The following is an 18,390-nucleotide window of genomic DNA, read 5'->3' on the forward strand; positions in this document are numbered from 1 at the left end:
CGATTTAAGTACAGTACATAAAAGATTTTACTTGATTCTACTTATTTTATTACTTTTACATATTTAAATTTTTTAACATAAAAATATGTAATTAAAGTAAGCATAACTAAACCTAATCAAACTAAATCCAGCTTAACCTAGCTGGAACTAATATAATCAAATTAGTCTTATTATATAATTAAATTATAATCTTTTTCAAATTAGGAACCTAACCTAACCTTCCCAAGCATTTATTATGTATCTATACCCAAAATACAACAAAAATAGTTTTAATTTATCATAAATGCAGTTTTGTACATAACTTATTTTCAGGTGTTTGGGTTTGTTTCTCCAGTGTTATAGAATATTATCAAATTAGTCATTTTGTTTATTTATTATTGTTTCCATTTATAACTAAAATCTTATTTTCAGTCTTAGAGACGATTACAATGAAAGTGTTTCTGGAATGGAGCACCGCTTGGCAGCACGAACAGAACCCAGCAATCTCCTTTTCTTCGGAGAGCTTCATGGCAGTAGCAAAAATTTTGTAAACAAGATGGATGAGCTGACATGTTATCTTCCAGGAACTCTTGCACTTGGAGTTCATTATGGAATGCCAAAACACCACATGAAATTAGCAGAACAGCTGATGTACACCTGTACTCTCACATGGCTTCGCCAGCCCACCAACCTGGCTCCAGAAATAACATACTTTAATACGCAGGTATTGTTTTTATTTACATACACCATAGTAATTTTATTTGTGTAGAACACTGCACGATAGGATAAATATTAGCCACACATCTCACTAAGAAATCTAGAATCTAGAAACATTATTTGTCATCCATAACTAAATGCTTATGTGATGTTTCAAGTTTGCAAGTTCACTTTATTTTGAAACAAAAGTACTCATACGCATTCTATACTCAACGGAATTCTAATCAAAGGACAATAGAGTAATGAAAGACCCCCATAGGTTTAATGAAATATGGCATAAACAAGAGTGTACACAAATGGGATGGTAACCATGGTATATGTTATGGGGGAAACCCCAGGTGAGGGTACAGGAGATAGTCATACACTGCAGTTACAGAAACAACTTATAACAAATTATAGGGGCTGCAGAAGAGGGGGAAGAAACAAGGGTAGAGAAGCACTGCTATTGAAAATTATGCGGTCCACAGGACTAGTTTGTAGATTTTTTTTCCTCTAATAAACTGCTTTAATTATGATGTCATGAAAGGTGTTCAAGTTGTTTTATAACAATCATTCATGAAACTTTGATACTAGGTGCTGTTGGGCAATGCCTCTCACATGCTCAACAACCTTTGTTATTTGATGTGGTGCTTACATAGTAAAATTGGCTCATATATAATATTAAGTATTGACAAAATATATTGTGAACCTGGGTTGGAAGATGGTAGCTATTTTGCCTCTAAACTTTCTCATGTGTTGCACCATAATTGTTCAAGTCATTTCATATGCTTAACCACCAAGAAAGTTAACATTACTTAAAAAAAAAAGTATATCAGTTGTCAAAACAATTTATATTTAGGTATTAGATTGCATATGAAATATTTGTAAATGTAAAAATAACAATATTGTAACAATGCAGCCTACAGGCACCAGTGAGGATTTCTTTGTGAAGAACAATGATGCACATTACCTATTGCGGCCGGAAACACTGGAGAGTCTGTGGTACATGTACCATCTCACCGGCAATAAAACATACCAAGATTGGGGTTGGCAGATGTTTCAGGTAACTTATTATATTTAGATTATACTTATTTAGATTTACATGTCTGCATAAGAAGCATTTAACTTGGTACAAAATTTTAAAGGCCTAATGTACAATCTGAAGCATGGGCTTCAGATTTCAGATTTAAGAGAGGATAAATTATATGAATTGTTTTCTGTAGGGGGTGGTAGAATATTCCATGTTCTTGGATATTTTTAAATTTTCTATTCAGTCTCGCATATTAGTTCAGTACAAAGGTACATTTGGTTTTATTAAAAGGAGGATTTTGCAATAATTATGAATTACAGACTACAGTAGCAGTTTAGAAGAGAGCAGTTATTTATACAATTGAATATAACTATTTATATTTTTGCCAATTTTGTACAAAATTTCAACTTTTTGCAAAGTCAATGATTCTAACTGGTAAAATATAATTTGGCTTGGCTGAGGCACAAGCTTCGTTGCTCATCAGAATTTAGTGTAGTGTATGTATGCTTTACAAGTTCATTTTGTTAATGTGTGTGAATTTGTTTATTTGAATACTGGCCCATATCTGGATTTTCTTTTTACATACAACATTTTTTTGTTGTTGTTGCTTCCCATGGATACAGGAGCAAAATATTTCTGACTCCTGTTAGCAGACCAAGCACTTTCCCTTCCCATAGCTCACGGTAAGCCTTACCCCTACTAATTTTCCCTGGACCATGACCTGCCAGTTAACAACCAGGTACACTTTTACTGCTGGGTGAACAAGGGCAAACAGTTATAGATTGGCACCCAGTCAATCCTCCCCAGCCAGGACTCAAACCTAGACAAAATCGCTCACAAGACACGGGGTCAGTGTGTTAACCGTGTGCCACCAGGGACTGTACACTTGTATATGTGCAAGGTATTCCTGATCGAATGTATTTTGTGGTTTCATAAGGATTAATTAGCACACCATGACAACTGCATCTTACTTAACTATACTAATATATATATATTGTATATTATGTAGGTGGGAAAAAGGATAAGCCTGCCAGGAAGAAAATAGAGCTTGGAATGGGAGATTACATAAAGCCAATGACCTTCCTACAGGAGTTTCAGTGGGTAAGGTCCGAAGAAGGGACAACAAATTAAATGATGGGTCATGTATGCCAGAAATATGTGTTCGCATAAGAGTTTATACCATAAACGAAGGTAATAAGAGCAGAATTGTTATATTATTCAACAGAGCATTCCACGAATCAAAGAAGAATGGCAAAATTATTGACAAAGAACTGAAGCAAATGGAGAGATACTAAAAATAAAAAAAGCTAAGAATAGAAACACTTGTTGGGAGAAAAATGGAGAAAACATTTGAAAATAAGGCAGATCCAAGGCATAACAGTTCAATTAATCAGTTTGATAAAAATGGAGAAAACAGTCTTTGGGAAAATAAAGTCTATGAGGAATGTGGCAACCATTCCAAAATACTTTCAAGATAGAACCCCCCTCCCCCATTTTTTCAGGGATATTCTTGCATGGGCCCTAAACCTTTGACTGGCCCACTAAAGACTGAACCAATATCAAGACTAGGTATTAGTGACAAAGGATGAATTGGCACAATGAAGAGCAACATTATGGTTATTGAAGATAAAGCACAGAGGTACCTAAGGAAACTATACATACCAACGGCAATAGAACCTGGCCAAACATTGTAACAACAAACTGTGGGAAAACTTCAAACCCCTGGCAAAGGTGGTTTGTATACAGTGCCATATTAGTCTCTTTAATTCCCAGCCATTAGGAAAAAATGTGAATGTCATACCAGTGTTCAAGAAGGGGGACAGGCGGGAGGCTCTAAATCTAGAAGAGCTCTTTACACTTGGTTTGTAAAGCCTTTCTTGCCATTCGGTGTCTTTGCTGGTTTTCTGTGATGTTTGAGTGTGGATGGTGTGATATATGGATGGGTGTCATTCTGGTTCTCATGAACCTCCTTTTCCTGTACTGGTCTCTTGATCTTGGGTAAATGCTTCCTGTGCTATGAAAATTGGAAATGAGGTATGATCTATAAAAAACTTTAAATATGCATAATAATGTCCTTGCTCTGGAAAATATAAAAAATAATTGTTATTTTCAGGGCATAGAAACTTACTGCAGAGTAGAAAATGGCTACACATCAATAGGCAATGTGAGAAGCACTCTAGACACCAAGCCTAAAGACAAGATGGAGTCATTTTTCCTCGGAGAAACACTAAAATATCTCTATCTGTTATTTATGGAAGATCAAAGTACATACAGTGTTGATAAATGGGTATTTAATAGTGAAGCTCATCTCTTGCCAATATATTCTCACTAGTCTCACAAGTCATATCATAATAATCAACTTTACTAGGAAATGTTTTAATTGTTCTAAAAATTATGGTATATTAATGGTTCTTTTTTAATAGTAATTCGCATGACTTGAGAAACCAATCTGTGCTTCTTTGCGAAACTATACTTAAATATTATAGATAAGCAGGTAGACTGTGATATTGTTAATGTGAAAGTCTGAGTATTTCAGTATTCACAAGACCTTCATATGAGGGTACTTTACATGCCATTAGTTTTAATTACAAAATTTGTTTACAGTTCATATTTAAAATTCTAACTGATAATTTTTTTAATCTAATGGACAGTACAGGTATATATATTTTTGTTATGGAAGTTGTTGTACAGTGTTAAGCTGTGTTTGCTTTTAATATGCAAGTTCTAAATAATTGACTGCCAAACCCGGTTTGTTATCCTCAGTTTGATATATGGGTGGTGTGTGATTTTAAATTTTTTTGGGGGGCAATTCATAATTTGTATACTGTAGTCCAATACTGTTACTCATAGCAGGGGCTCCATACAATAGTTTCATATTAGATGCTATTGAGCAATGTTAGTACAGTACAGTATTATGTTAATCACCCCTGCATACTGTGCTGGTTACGGCAAAACAAGAAATGTCTCCGTCCATCAGCATGTTGAGCAAGTCGATAACGGTCAGTACATTTACTGTATAACACATCCATTTTAAGCCAGCATGATGGTGTAAATGTGTGTACATGTTATGATCATTATTGAGTGTGTACGCACAGGAAGACCCCAGGCATGATGTTGGTGTGAGAGTATTATGATTATGGGTGTACTTCACCTAGTGGTGCTCGCGGGGGTTGAGCACTGCTCTTTCGGCCCGCCTCTCAACTGTCAATCAATCGACTGTTACTAACTACTAAATTTTTCTTTTTTTTACACACACACATACACACACACCCAGGAAGCAGCCCATAACAGCTGTCTAACTCCCAGGTACCTATTTACTGCTAGGTAAAGGGGCATCAGGGTGAAAGAAATTTTGTTTCTTGAAGGCGCCGGGAATCGAACCCCAGTCCATAGGATTACGTGTCTAGCGTGCTGTCCACTCAGCCACCAACGCCCCGTTGAGTGTTGGAAGAACACAGGCACCATGTTGGTGTGAGAGTATTATGATTGTGGGTGTGAGTTTTGGTGCAGGGAGACCAAAAGAATAATCAGGGGAAATATAAAGGGCATTTAACATAAATTTCGTCACACTATTGAGTAACAGTTAAGAGTAGTAATGTAAAACTGTAGAGGTTTATTACCAAGACAATTTGCAGCAGTGTAATGAATATACTGTAGGCCTACACCAGGTAAAAACTCGACTTTCAGCCAAAATTTAGATACACAATGAACATTTTCTATATGCAGGTAATATATGGACTGCCATTCAACTTTATTAGACCAGCTCAGTGGAAAGTTGCTATCAGTAACTTTTATTTATCCTTAAAAAGAAAACAATCTTTACAAATGTGTAATCCATTGTGCATGTCTACTCAGAATCGGGGCTCAAAATATCTGTAAAAGCATTATCTTGTGTAGATCGAGGTACATTTCAATGAAATCTATGAAGACATCTACTGGCACTCTTGAAAGTCGTTGAGGAAAATAATAGTAGTGTACCAGTGACAAATAAGGTTGCATATCATGTTTAAAAACAAAAAAACAGTAGAGTAATAGAGCAAGAGGCAATATAAAAAATGGATTAGTAATATTCTAATGTTATTGTAAATTATCTTCCAATAACATGTAGATTTTTTTATAATTTTGAAAAGGCATAATTTTCTTCAAATGACATAATATTATAATTTTATGGGTTATTTTTTCTTGCCTACGTTTCAAATAATTATCAATTTTCTTACCGAACTCGAGTCTGCATCACAAAGTGTAAACTGTACAATGGCAACTCCTCTGCTGTAAGATAATACTGTATGGTAAATATTCACTGCAGTTTATTCCACACCAGTTACTTGAGTATTGATTTTAATATGACCTGTGTAGTGTAGCAGGGTCTACCAAAGCCATCTCTTTCATTACTCTCATCTTCGAATCTGTGATTTTTTCTGTCCATATATATAATTTTTATTGTATCTTAAAATAATTGTAAGATATGCAGAGTTATTATTTAAGGGATGCTCTTGAGTTTGTGAATGTGTTTATATATTTATTGTAGTTACTTAAATGGAATGAATGAATTGAAATACAGGTATAAATCTCGTGTTTTTTCCAAGAGATTATGGATCTTGTTATGTACTTGTTTCATAAAATATAACATTCATTAACTTAAAATTTATTGGTCAACATAGGTCAACACTAACAATATTGTGAATATGAAAAATTGTGTGCAAAATATGTTTCTGTAGGGGTACGTATACTTTTGTCAGTATGGCAAATGAGAATTAGTAGTCGTTTCTATCGAGTATTAATTTTCCACATTACAATAAAATTTAATGTTTAAGTTATATTAAATGAATCATTTTCATATAACTTTTGCTTGTAATACAGGATTATCATTTCTCTGCCCCCTAACTTGTAACAGGCATTTAAGATTACTGTCCTTTTAATCTTTCATGCTTACATTCCCAAATGCTCGTAACTGAAGTCAGAAATTCATATGGTGTGTCTGAATACCTTGATTAATGGACCAATTTTACTTTAAATTTGACGAACTCAAAGGTTTATGGGACCAAAGGCAAGTAACATAGTGGATAAACCTTAAATATCCATACAGAAACTCCTCCAGATGTGGTACTGAAATTTGCATCTCTGATGATATTTCTATAAATTCAGTGATCGCTAACTTTTGTCTTTGTTATCATAAAGTTGCATTATGAATATACAGCGTATTAGCCAGCTTGTGTATTGGCCATATTAGGTTGTCTCAAGTCATTTGACGAAAAAGAAACTTCCTTAATGCTCCACTCCTTGCTCTCATACCTCATGAAATACTCTTATTTCCATCTTATATATTATATTTCCAATAAATCCCTTTAATAAGATTAGATACACTTTTTAGTGAATCAGATTTATATAACATACCTCATACCCTGTTCTTATATCTGCATCTTTAATATTACAATATATAATTTGTTTTTATCTGTAACCTAGATACAGTAGTGTTATATAGGCATATTGGCTTAGCACGTTTTGAAAATTACTTAACTAGTATGGAATATCCTTTGAATATTATTTTTTTAATTTCTTTCAAATAATTAATCTTTTCAGCTTTTAACTGAATTTTGTACTAATATTTTTCCAGCTGCATTCAGTTTGCCACTGCACATACAGGAGTGTACTTGCCCAACACCAGTCTCCAACTATAATTTAGAGAAAGTACAATCAGAGATGGGTGTAATACTTCAACAGTTAACATGTACCATTACCGTAAATTATGTTTTTATGTATAATTATGAAACGAATGCTATCAGTAGTTGCTGGCAAGTAATAGATGTGAAATTTTCTGAGAGGGACATCTCGGTACATTCCTGAGGTAAATGCTGGTCCAGCCAAGCTGTATGGAGATGCAATGGTCCTCTGTGACATACCCGTGTCTACCAGGAATCCTGATCAGAAGCTGACACTCTTGGGGCAAGGGACTTGGGAATCATATATCATCCCAAAATGAGAGGAAAGCATAAGCACAGCAAAACTAGCAGTTACTTGAAGAAATTAATGAAGCAAACAACCATTGCTGTGGGGCAAAGATGCTACTCATAATGCTCCTGTCTGCCACCACACGGCAGCCCAGGTTACTTGAAAACTTTGTAAGCCTGTAATTAATGAGCCCACCAAACTGAGCCTAACTCCTCTACCCACAAAAGAGAACAATGGGGAAAGGGAGCTACTGTGGGCCAGACCAGAAAAAGAGGTAAAGAATTAAATTATCCTTCCATTTCTCCTGGAAAATCCCTACAATAAAGTGTTGTAAACTATGAAAACAAACAAATAAGACTTAAGAAACAACAAGAATACTGCCTAATGAACAATGTCAAACATGCATTTTGTGTGGAAATGTTTAAAGGTTAAAAAACTAGAGGGTACTGGATGCACTGTGAATTTTAATGACCAAATATTCATTGCCAAATAGATGTTTGTTTTTACAGCAGAAATAATGGAAGTGATTCAAGAACTCCAAATTACTGTATAGGGGACATTACCAGACATTTGTCATTTTGTTAATATAAAATCCTTCCCAGCACACCCCCATCCCACCTGTCATACTAAAGGCTTGAGTGTTTTCCATAGCAACCAAATTTTAAACAGTTCATTTCTGCCTGGTTCCTGTTATGTAGAAATTTTAGAAGATTGAAGAGAATGGTAGGAGTCTATAAAAGAAAAAACTGCACTCTTTGTCTCTGCAGTTTTTTCTGACCTATGGAGCCAAATGCAAACATTTAAAATACAAATTGTAATACCATTAAAACATGATTGTATATTTAATTCTCTTCAATTTATCTACAGCAATATCCAAATGGCCTTTTAAATCCAACCAATGGATACAATGAGAGGATAGTTCCCAAGTTAAGATTCCAGTTTACAGGTTTCATGCTATTTGTTAAGCACAGACTAGTTGGGTATTAGAAATTTATCAAACTACAAGTATATGCACTGCAAAGCAAACCTTTAAATAAGATATTTTGAAGCAATTTACAAATACAACCATTTATAGAATAATTTAATGATATACATTACATAAATTTACTGTAATCATTGAAATACAATACCAAGGCTGCAAATCTATCCTGAATATTTTTAATCCTGTGTGTTGGTTATTGGAGAAAATTACTCTAACCATTTAGTTTGTGCTTGGCCTTTAGTGTAAATTGTGTGCAGTATTATCATAATTAAAATTTCATTATTGTACCAGGAACTAGTATGGAACTGGCCTTTTATTAAAGTTAATATACTGTAATATTTGAACTTCACTTTAACTTAAGACAAATATTTGGCAAGAAGACATTTAAATTTTAATGTTTCTAAACTTGGTGACTTTACATTTGCTTTTCAAATAATCAATATAGCAAAACATATAAAGTGTTGTGTGACATTTTGTTGTGTGTGTGTGTGTGCACGTGTGGCTATAATTATAGTGTTTGAATTTTGTATAAAATTATAATTTGAGAAGATCCAGGTTGTTGTGTTGTGACTGATGTTTCATGATAATGCTACAAGTAACACATTCAATATTCTATGAAGAACCATTTATTTACCATAGTTTCTTGTAATGTTCAAGATTAAAAATACAATGTATTTTATAATGCATTATACAATGCATTAAAGAGACATATTTAATGCTCACATTTACATTTCATTATATTTATAAAATGTATTTTAACTGAATATAAATTAGATTTTGTTACATTATACCTCATTCCACTTACTTGTACATACAGTTATCAGGCATTGAAGATTTAATTGTTAAAATATAGGAGAGATTATTGAAATTTAATTATATAATGCAGACTTTTTCTTGGTATATTGTATCAATATACAAATGTGTTATTTAAATATTTTGTTTATTATACATCCTTGGAGAGAACTAATTTTTGGTATTCCATTTTCATTGTATTACTACATGAACATACATTATTTTGTCCGTCCTCTTCACATCATCTTTGTTGGTAGGAGGGGTATTAGAGAGAGAAAGTAAGTTATTTATTGCTGCTGCTTCTAAGATTTATCTTAACATTTCTGGCTGCTTTCTTTACTTTGTGCAGAAAGCACAGTATAGATTTAATATTTTTAGGGGGGGGCCAAGTATTTTAGGGGGCCTGACAGCTGAGCAAACAGTGCTTCAGATTCGTAGTCCTGAGGTTCCGGATTCAATCCCCGGTGGAGGCAGAAATAGGTAAAGTTTCTTTCACCCTGATGCCGCTGTTACCTAGCAGTAAATAGGTACCTGGGAGTTAGACAGCTGCTACAGGCTACTTCCTGGGGGTGTGTAACAAAAAGGAGGCCTGGTCAAGGATCGAGCCACGGGGACACTAAGCCCCAAAATCATCTCAAGATAACCCTCAAGAAGCCTGAAAAGACAGTAGGAAAACGAGGAGAGGAGAGAAAAAACAAAACTTTTACAAAGATTACGATGGCTCAGGAGTATGAACAGGCCGGAGGTTTAAAAAAATATGAAAAAAAAGGCCAGGGACAACTTGTGAAACAGCAAACGATACACAAAACCAACCACAGACCCGGTCCAGCTGAAAGGAATCCATTATGAGAACCTAGCAATTGGTGAATGGGTCCACATAAATTAATAGCCGCTAGTTCCACACCGAAGTGAGGCGGTCCACTTTGGGGTAACCGAACATATCACAAAGCTAATGGAAGGACGCTACTTTACTGTTCACTTCTTGGCAATGAAACAGAAATGAGGGAGACCATCCACCGCAATGTTGGACACACCCTAATGTAAAAGCCGGACTTTGGAACCCGCTGAAAGATGAAGGAACTGCAGACTGTACGAGACTGCTATAAACTCTTGCTCCGTACTATGCACCCAACTCATTGGTTGTAGCTAATATTCCTGATCAGTCACGTAAATGTTGGTCTCAAACCTCCCTGTTAAGGATTGGCGCATAGTCAATCCTCACCGTCCCAGGATACGAACCTAGGCCAAATCACCTGCGAAGTGCGAGGCGATTGTGTTACCACGAGTTTTCATTGGCCTTAAATTTATGATAATTCCCGTGGCAGGACAGAGAGGCTTATGCACGCTTCGTTTTACCTGATGACTGTTAACTAGCAGTAAATATATACCTGAGATTTTGGCAACTTTTTTTTTTTTACGGGCTCGCTATAGCCCGTGCTACATGGACATTTCGTTCCGAGTGGCTATATCTAAAACAACAACAATTATTGTGGGTTGCGTCCTGAGGAAGGCACGTCACTGGCCTAGCTGGGGAAACTCAAGAAACCTTGACATGCTTCCTGTCCCCAACTACAGGAACCATACACAAACATACTGTTTTGTTTCTAAGCTTTTAAAACTCAAAAAAGTCTGCATTAGTGATGTTACATGTGTGTGGTGCTTCAAACACACATGCTAGTCGTGTTCAATTACACCTTTATATGGATGTAATCTTTATATGGATGTTTGAAAAGCTTGAAGTCAAAACAAGAGAATTATAAAAAGGAAAGAACACGAGACTAACATATAATTGAATGTATAATTGTTACACTAATTATAAAATGCTTTGGGTGACACAAGAGTGTGGTGTAAACACAGCCGCCCGGCGCCTCCCTGTCCCACGCCGGTAATACTGTCTGCTCCCTCTCTCTCATCTTCCTTCACCATATTTACCATCAGTCCCCCACCATCCCCCGTCCCAGAATCCTGCAATATGATTATCATGGAGATAATTACCGAGCGTCGGTGGGTGCCGCGGGGCGGGTGTGGTCTGACCTCCACCTTGGACTCTCCTTCACTAGGAACAGCCTTCTGGGCCTACCTGACGGGGGGGGGAGGGGGGGTCTAAGGAACACACACTAACTCGCAGCTCTCACTAATGACGGCCTCACACATCAGATCCGTATATAATTATTTCAAGACGATATACACAATTATCCAAAGTTAGTTTAGTTTCCTTCGCCACGGAAAAAATTAAAATATAAAAATGGAAACCACGTTCAAAACGCAGCCAAATCTTAACTTAGAACGAAAAGGCAATATAAATGATTTGGATGTACACGCGTCGGAAGACTTGACGTTTAAAGAACACAATAAAGTATCTCACAACTGCAAGAAAAATGACAGGTTGGATAACAAGAACCATTCAAACCAGAGATGCTATACGAACGATGATACTTTTCAAGACGCTAGTGCTCTACAGTGGAAAACTGCTGCACAATAACTGCCCCTTTCAAAGCTGGACGTGGCTGCGAGCAGCCACGTCCAACAGTCTGGTTGACCCGTCCAGCAACAAGGAGGTCTGGTCGAGGACCGGGCCGCAGGAACGTTGAGCCCCGAAATCATAGCAAGGTAAGGTATTTCATTCATTATGCACCTCATACTCATCTTGTGGGCGGTAGTGGAAAGAGTTAGAGGCACATAATGGGTTCAGGGACTGAACCCGATAATTCATTTAGCTAAGCAAGTTACAGTCTTGATGAGCTAGTTACAAAATTCAATACCCATCGTCACATGAACAATGGGCTCGAGACCGACCACAAGTACAGTTTCTAAATTAAGTAACTGACATATGTGGAGAGCTAGTGTCACTATTGATATGTTTATCCTGCACACCGCCCCCCTCCCCCCAAGTACATATATCTCCACAATGGACTGGATTATATATTTATCTTTAACTTAGAAAATTGTGTAACAGCTTACAAAATGCACATATCCAAGAAAATACTTGTTCAAAAACTTCTTGGCGCTTCTCAGAGGTGGGGAGCGAGCGTTCCCTCGATACAACAGACATTCCTCTCTAAATCACCACACACAAGTGCTGGAACTGGATTCTGGTTATCTTTGGGGGTCTAGTTTGCCAAATGAGTTCCTTCCCCACCTCCTTCAGGAGCTAAAGTGCACATTTATTCAAGGTGCCAAAGGTGTGTGAGCCTATTGGCACGAACCTATCACAGGTGTCTGCATGAATTATCATTTTCTGGTTCCAGCGCTTGGCAATGGACTTAAATTTAATTTATTACTTGTTTCAGGCAACAATATCGTTTCAGTTTAGTGACGAATTTAATTTTTGCGTTTTTTGTTTGTTTTTGCATGAAGGTTAGGATCAATACTTGTGTGTGGCGCCGTGGGGGGGGGGGGGGGCGGGGTAGAGGCCACACCTCCTCCAGTAAACAGGACTGCTGGCCCGCCCACTCAAACCCGCCCACCCTACTACTGTGCCTACCCTCACCGCTTCATACAGCTTTACCCCCTCCTGAAGCTGTCCCAGTGGGGAGGGTGAAGGAGAGGTTGGTACTCTCAAAGTTCACCGACCCTTCGCAATGCCCCACGAAGGGATCAGAGCTTTAGACTCGCTGCAACTATGACGAAATTTCAAGTTTATATATGGACCCCGGGTGAGAGATGATCATTGCAGTGGTCGCCTGCACAAGAACATGTCTGCTGCAACCTTAGCTTAGTCCTCAAGATGTGATAACTGTATTGATCGCGTCGAGTGCTCCACTGGGGTTCTCCACTCCCTAAATAAAGCTGAAATCTTATATCGTAGTCCGACTTCACTTTAATGTTATCCAGAACTAAAATTGAACAATAATAATAAACAATTTAAATAGAATTGTTCATGTACCAGCGAGATGTGGCAGGAATTCAACAAGAGTGGACGTATATAGCTTACCTTACCTACCTTGAGGTTATCTTGAGGTGCTTTCGGGGCTTAGCGTCCCCGCGGCCCGGTCGTCGACCAGGCCTCCTGGTTGCCGGACTGATCAACCAGGCTGTTGGACGCGGCTGCTCGTAGCCTAACGTATGAGTCACAGCCTGGTTGATCAGGTATCCTTGATCTTGCTTGCTCATAGCCTTCCCTTAACGAGGATAAGCGTGAATATTAAGGGTTGTTAGCGTGACGTTTACAACCCAGAGTTTCTCACCAGTAGTGTCGCATCAATTATCATTTGTGTTATAATAATAACAACAATTATTATTTGCACATGTCACCAGTTAGTCTTCGACATTTGCAATCTGGAACTGCGCCTTTTTGTACAGTTATCAGAAGCAATGGTGGGATTCTATACTTTTATTGAATACATTAAAGTTTTATTAACCATTTATTTACAAGAGTTGCCATTTGTTGACGTGTGTGGTTTGGTCGCCAGCGTGTTGCCAAGACTTGTTGCCAGCGTGTTGCCAAGACTTGTTGCCAGTGTTGCCAGCGTGTTGCCAAGACGTGCTCTATAACTTGTCGAATTCGTGGTGATGAAGAGGGTGAAAAGTGTTGTGTTCCTCCGCAGTGACCACCTGTCTGGTTGCCGCACCTGACGCCTCTTATTGCTAATCTATTCTCGAGGACGGCACTTGTAGAGCCGCTAAATTGGGGCTATGCATTTTGTAATTTACACAGACGATACAATACAGCAGAGATACCCGCTGGAGGGAGCGGGAAGTATAGCTGAAGAGTAGTTATGGAGAGCTGAAGAGTAGTTATGGGGAGCTGAAGAGTAGTTATAGAGAGCTGAAGAGTAGTTATGGAGAGCTGAAGAGTAGTTATGGAGAGCTGAAGAGTAGTTATGGAGAGCTGAAGAGTAGTTATGGAGAGAAGACACTGTTGTGGGAGAGAGGTAGAGAGAGAGAGAGAGAGAGCCAGGACTTAACCAGCTGCATGACAAGACTGCTCTGGTCTGTGTAAGACACTCGGTGCTTGTGGGGGTCTTTTTAATCATCTTGACTATCTTTTCGTGGCTTGACAGCATTTTTTCGTGGTAGCTGGTGGTTCTTGCCTGCATGTTCTCGTCTCGGGCGGTGGTGTAAAGATATTTTTTTAATTCTTGCTCGATTCTACTATCTTCCTTTGGTGTTTTCATATGTGGTTTTCCCTTTCTCGTCTTCTGCTGGGAGTGAGTGGTGGTGGTGCAGGCATCACTCTCGGGACAAACGTCGTACTACATAAGGCTACAAGTACTACGGGTTTAGTATGCTCAGGTTGTATACACACTGAAATTGAAATAAGTTTATTGAGGTAAAATACACACAAAGGGATGAGGTATCTCAAGCTATTCTCACCCCGTTCAGTACATCGTGTTAATACATACATAGATACACATCACAAACAATAAACGTATTACCGAACATTCTGAGAGATAAACATATACATTTCCTCCTTTACACAAGTATGTATACACATTGTCTTGGTGTCGACCATCCTCACCGCTCTTCGATTAATGTTTTGTTGTCCGGTATTCCTCGTTTACCGGAAAAGACGTGAAAACAGTGTAGGCTATTTTCTGGTCTTTCTGGAGTTTCCATGTATAGTATTGTGTTCTCCATTACGGATCAAATATTATAGTTGTACATTCCTTAACATCCAAGTGACGCGCTACCCTCCGTGCTCACATACCTCTAACATTTTTCACAAGTTTTGCGAAGTACAGAGTTTCAATCATTTCCACTGGTAATGTGGTCATTGATGCATCGAGTCAATGTTTTCTTGTCTAGTGTTATGGCAGGACGGTATATATGGTGCCGCTGAGACAGCCCAGAGTTGGCTCTTAGCGGCAGAAACAACACCACGCCAACGTCCTCCACAAAATAGAGTTTTAAGACTTTCCTTGATGTGATTTACATCTTTGGTGTCTCCTGAAGACATCAGAGTACATCTCCACACGCGCCAGCCTCTGGTGTTACCTCCATCATGTCACGGTAACAGATGCTCGACAAGAGGTAACAGATGCTCGACAAGAGGTAACAGATGCTCGACAAGAGGTAACAGATGCTCGACAAGAGGTAACAGATGCTCGACAAGAGGTAACAGATGCTCGACAAGAGGTAACAGATGCTCGACAAGAGTGATCCGATCAATCTTGATCAGTAAAGGAGGCTCTTTACGGCACCCTGGAAGGTTAGGTTACTTATGAGGTTTACATCAGCTCCACCTGTCTTCACTTTACTTACCAGTTCTTTATGACAGACCCATCAAATGCTCAAGCAATGTCCAAGACTATGACATAATTATCAAACGAAGGCGCTAAAGGCTATGGCACATGTATTCTCCGCGCAGTCGAGAGACTTGTTCTATGTGGTCAACTATACTGGCACAACTGATGTACTTCTTTTACCTCTAAGGTCAAAGTGTTACTATGTAAGTGGTTTTTATGGAGAGGCTCTAGTCCCTCCAGGATCTCTCCCTCCCTCCCTCCCTCTCTCTATAAAACCACAATGTAATATCAGTAGTATGTCATAAATATAACCCATCAATATAGACGCTCACCATAATCTGAGCTCGGCGTAGCCAGCTGGAGAAAGAGAGGAGAGTTGTGGAGAGAGAGAAATAGAGAGCGAGAGAGGTGGTACAAGAGAGCAAGATAGCGAGAGAGAAAGGGAGGGATTAGAAGGTAGACGTATTAGCTGCTACAGTCTACATAAACAATGCCCATATTTATGTGGGGTATTATTGATGTGGAGCGGCCGTCGCCACCCTGAGGCACCAGACAGGGAAGCGGAGAGAGGCGAGGCCACCTGGGAGTCAGTAGTCACCAGGACAGGTGTAGGTAATAATCAAATGGTAAAAAAATCTTGGTCTGGCACTCTAATAATCCTGAAAGCATTTAGCTACAGGATGCTGAGTACAAGAGAGCCGTAGTTACTGCCACAGCGAATAGCACTGAACCTTGAGGCACTTGAAGGTGGTCCTCCAGAGTCTTGGCTCACACCCGCCACACACAGTCCTCACTCTGTGTCCTCAGTCTCAACTTGATGGTTATAGAGAGCTGTAGGGACACGCGGGATGCTTGGCCTCCTCTCACGTGGAAGCAGTAATCCTGGTGGATTAGCCTGGCAGCATCATCACTGAGAACTTCGTGTCCTCCTCCATCGTTGACCGGAGTTGACCTGACCCTTGGTTAGCGGCCGAGGTGTGAACGTCCACCGTGTACACCCCACTCATGAGGAATGCGACCAAGCGTTCCAACTGTTGTTGTTGTTGTTCTGTTTTACTGTATACTGCTCTCTCCACCCCCCCCCCCTCCATCTGTCTCCTCATCTCTCCCTATCCCTCACTATCCTTCCCTCTTTCTCCCTCTTTCTCCCCCTATCCCTCCCTCCCTCCCTGTCTGTCCCGTCCCTGGCGCGACAATGGTAGAGAGGACATGTAAACATTTCAGGAAGGGTGTGGGGAGGCGAGGCTGGCGGGAGTGTCCACCCGCGTAATGGAAGACACTGGTACGTTTTGTTTGTGTCTGGCTCTCCTCCTCTAACTCCTGCGTGGTGGGGGGGGGGGACCACCCCACAGCTGTGTGGAGGAGACACTACCCCACCACCTGTGTGGGGGAGACACTACCCCACCAGCTGTGTGGAGGAGACACTACCCCACCACCTGTGTGGGGGAGACACTACCCCACCACCTGTGTGGAGGAGACACTACCCCACCACCTGTGTGGGGGAGACACTACCCCACCACCTGTGTGGAGGAGACACTACCCCACCACCTGTGTGGGGGAGACACTACCCCACCACCTGTGTGGAGGAGACACTACCCCACCACCTGTGTGGGGGAGACACTACCCCACCACCTGTGTGGAGGAGACACTACCCCACCACCTGTGTGGAGGAGACACTACCCCACCACCTGTGTGGAGGAGACACTACCCCACCACCTGTGTGGAGGAGACACTACCCCACCACCTGTGTGGAGGAGACACTACCCCACCACCTGTGTGGAGGAGACACTACCCCATTACCTGTGTGGAGGAGAGTCACTACTCCAGTGAGGAAGAAATCCTCCCCCCCCCTTCCCCCACCTCTCAGCGTCAAGTACAGTTCTCTCAACCTCACACTAAGGCCACCATCATAATATCAACCTCACAGTCCACAGTCAACCTCAACCTCCTGACCAAAGAGCCAGAGCTCAACCCCCGCAAGCACAATTAGGTAAGTACAGTAAAATTTCGGGCGGGACAGAAAAAAATGGTTGGGTGTATTTCCTATCACCTAATGCATCTGTTCACCCAGCAGCATGTAGGTACTAAGGCGTCAGTGAGCTTGTTGTGTAGTTCCATCCGGATGGTGTGCGTCTAATTACCCAAAGCTTCCTAACATTACGCAAGTAATGAAGAAATATAACATTTACTCACTATAATGTTGGTGCTTAATGTAGAACATGATAAAACATATTTTTACTGTGCAGTAATATCATTTTATAACGAAATTAGACGGAACAAAGTGGCAGGTGACGCCGCAGGTAGTCGACGCTCCAGGTGACGCCGCAGGTAGTCGACGCTCCAGGTGACGCCGCAGGTAGTCGACGCTCCACGTGACGCCGCAGGTAGTCGACGCTCCACGTGACGCCGCAGGTAGTCGACGCTCCAGGTGACGCCGCAGGTAGTCGACGCTCCCGGTGACACCACAGGCAGTCGACGCTCCAGGTGACGCCGCAGGTAGTCGACGCTCCCGGTGACACCACAGGCAGTCGACGCTTCAGGTGACGCCGCAGGTAGTCGACGCTCCAGGTGACGCCGCAGGTAGTCGACGCTCCAGGAGACGCCGCAGGTAGTCGACGCTCCAGGTGACGCCGCAGGTAGTCGACGCTCCAGGAGACGCCACAGGAAGTCGACGCTCCAGGAGACAATGTTATGACTTTGGGTAATTAGATGGACCCAATTTCGTTATAAATTATTTTATTTCAGAGTAAAAATATTTTTCATGTTCTACATTA

The 18,390-nt window shown here is 40.1% G+C and overlaps 1 protein-coding gene across 3 annotated transcripts in view; it reads left to right on the forward strand.

Annotated features, from left to right (window-relative positions):
- The window catches only part of alpha-Man-Ib (alpha-Mannosidase class I b), a 35,548-nt gene extending 25,980 nt beyond the window's left edge, over window positions 1-9,568 (forward strand). For all 3 annotated transcript variants that reach the window (XM_045738147.2, XM_069327712.1, XM_045738148.2), the window contains exons 9-11: window positions 412-703; window positions 1,595-1,738; window positions 3,819-9,568. In XM_045738147.2, the coding sequence (XP_045594103.1) occupies window positions 412-703; window positions 1,595-1,738; window positions 3,819-4,037 (655 nt within the window). In that variant the 3' untranslated portion in view covers window positions 4,038-9,568. The remainder of the gene's footprint in view (window positions 1-411; window positions 704-1,594; window positions 1,739-3,818) is intronic.
- The last annotated feature ends 8,822 nt before the right edge of the window (window positions 9,569-18,390 follow it).

This window comes from Procambarus clarkii, chromosome 20, assembly GCF_040958095.1.
Source record: "Procambarus clarkii isolate CNS0578487 chromosome 20, FALCON_Pclarkii_2.0, whole genome shotgun sequence".
NCBI lineage: Eukaryota > Metazoa > Arthropoda > Malacostraca > Decapoda > Cambaridae > Procambarus > Procambarus clarkii.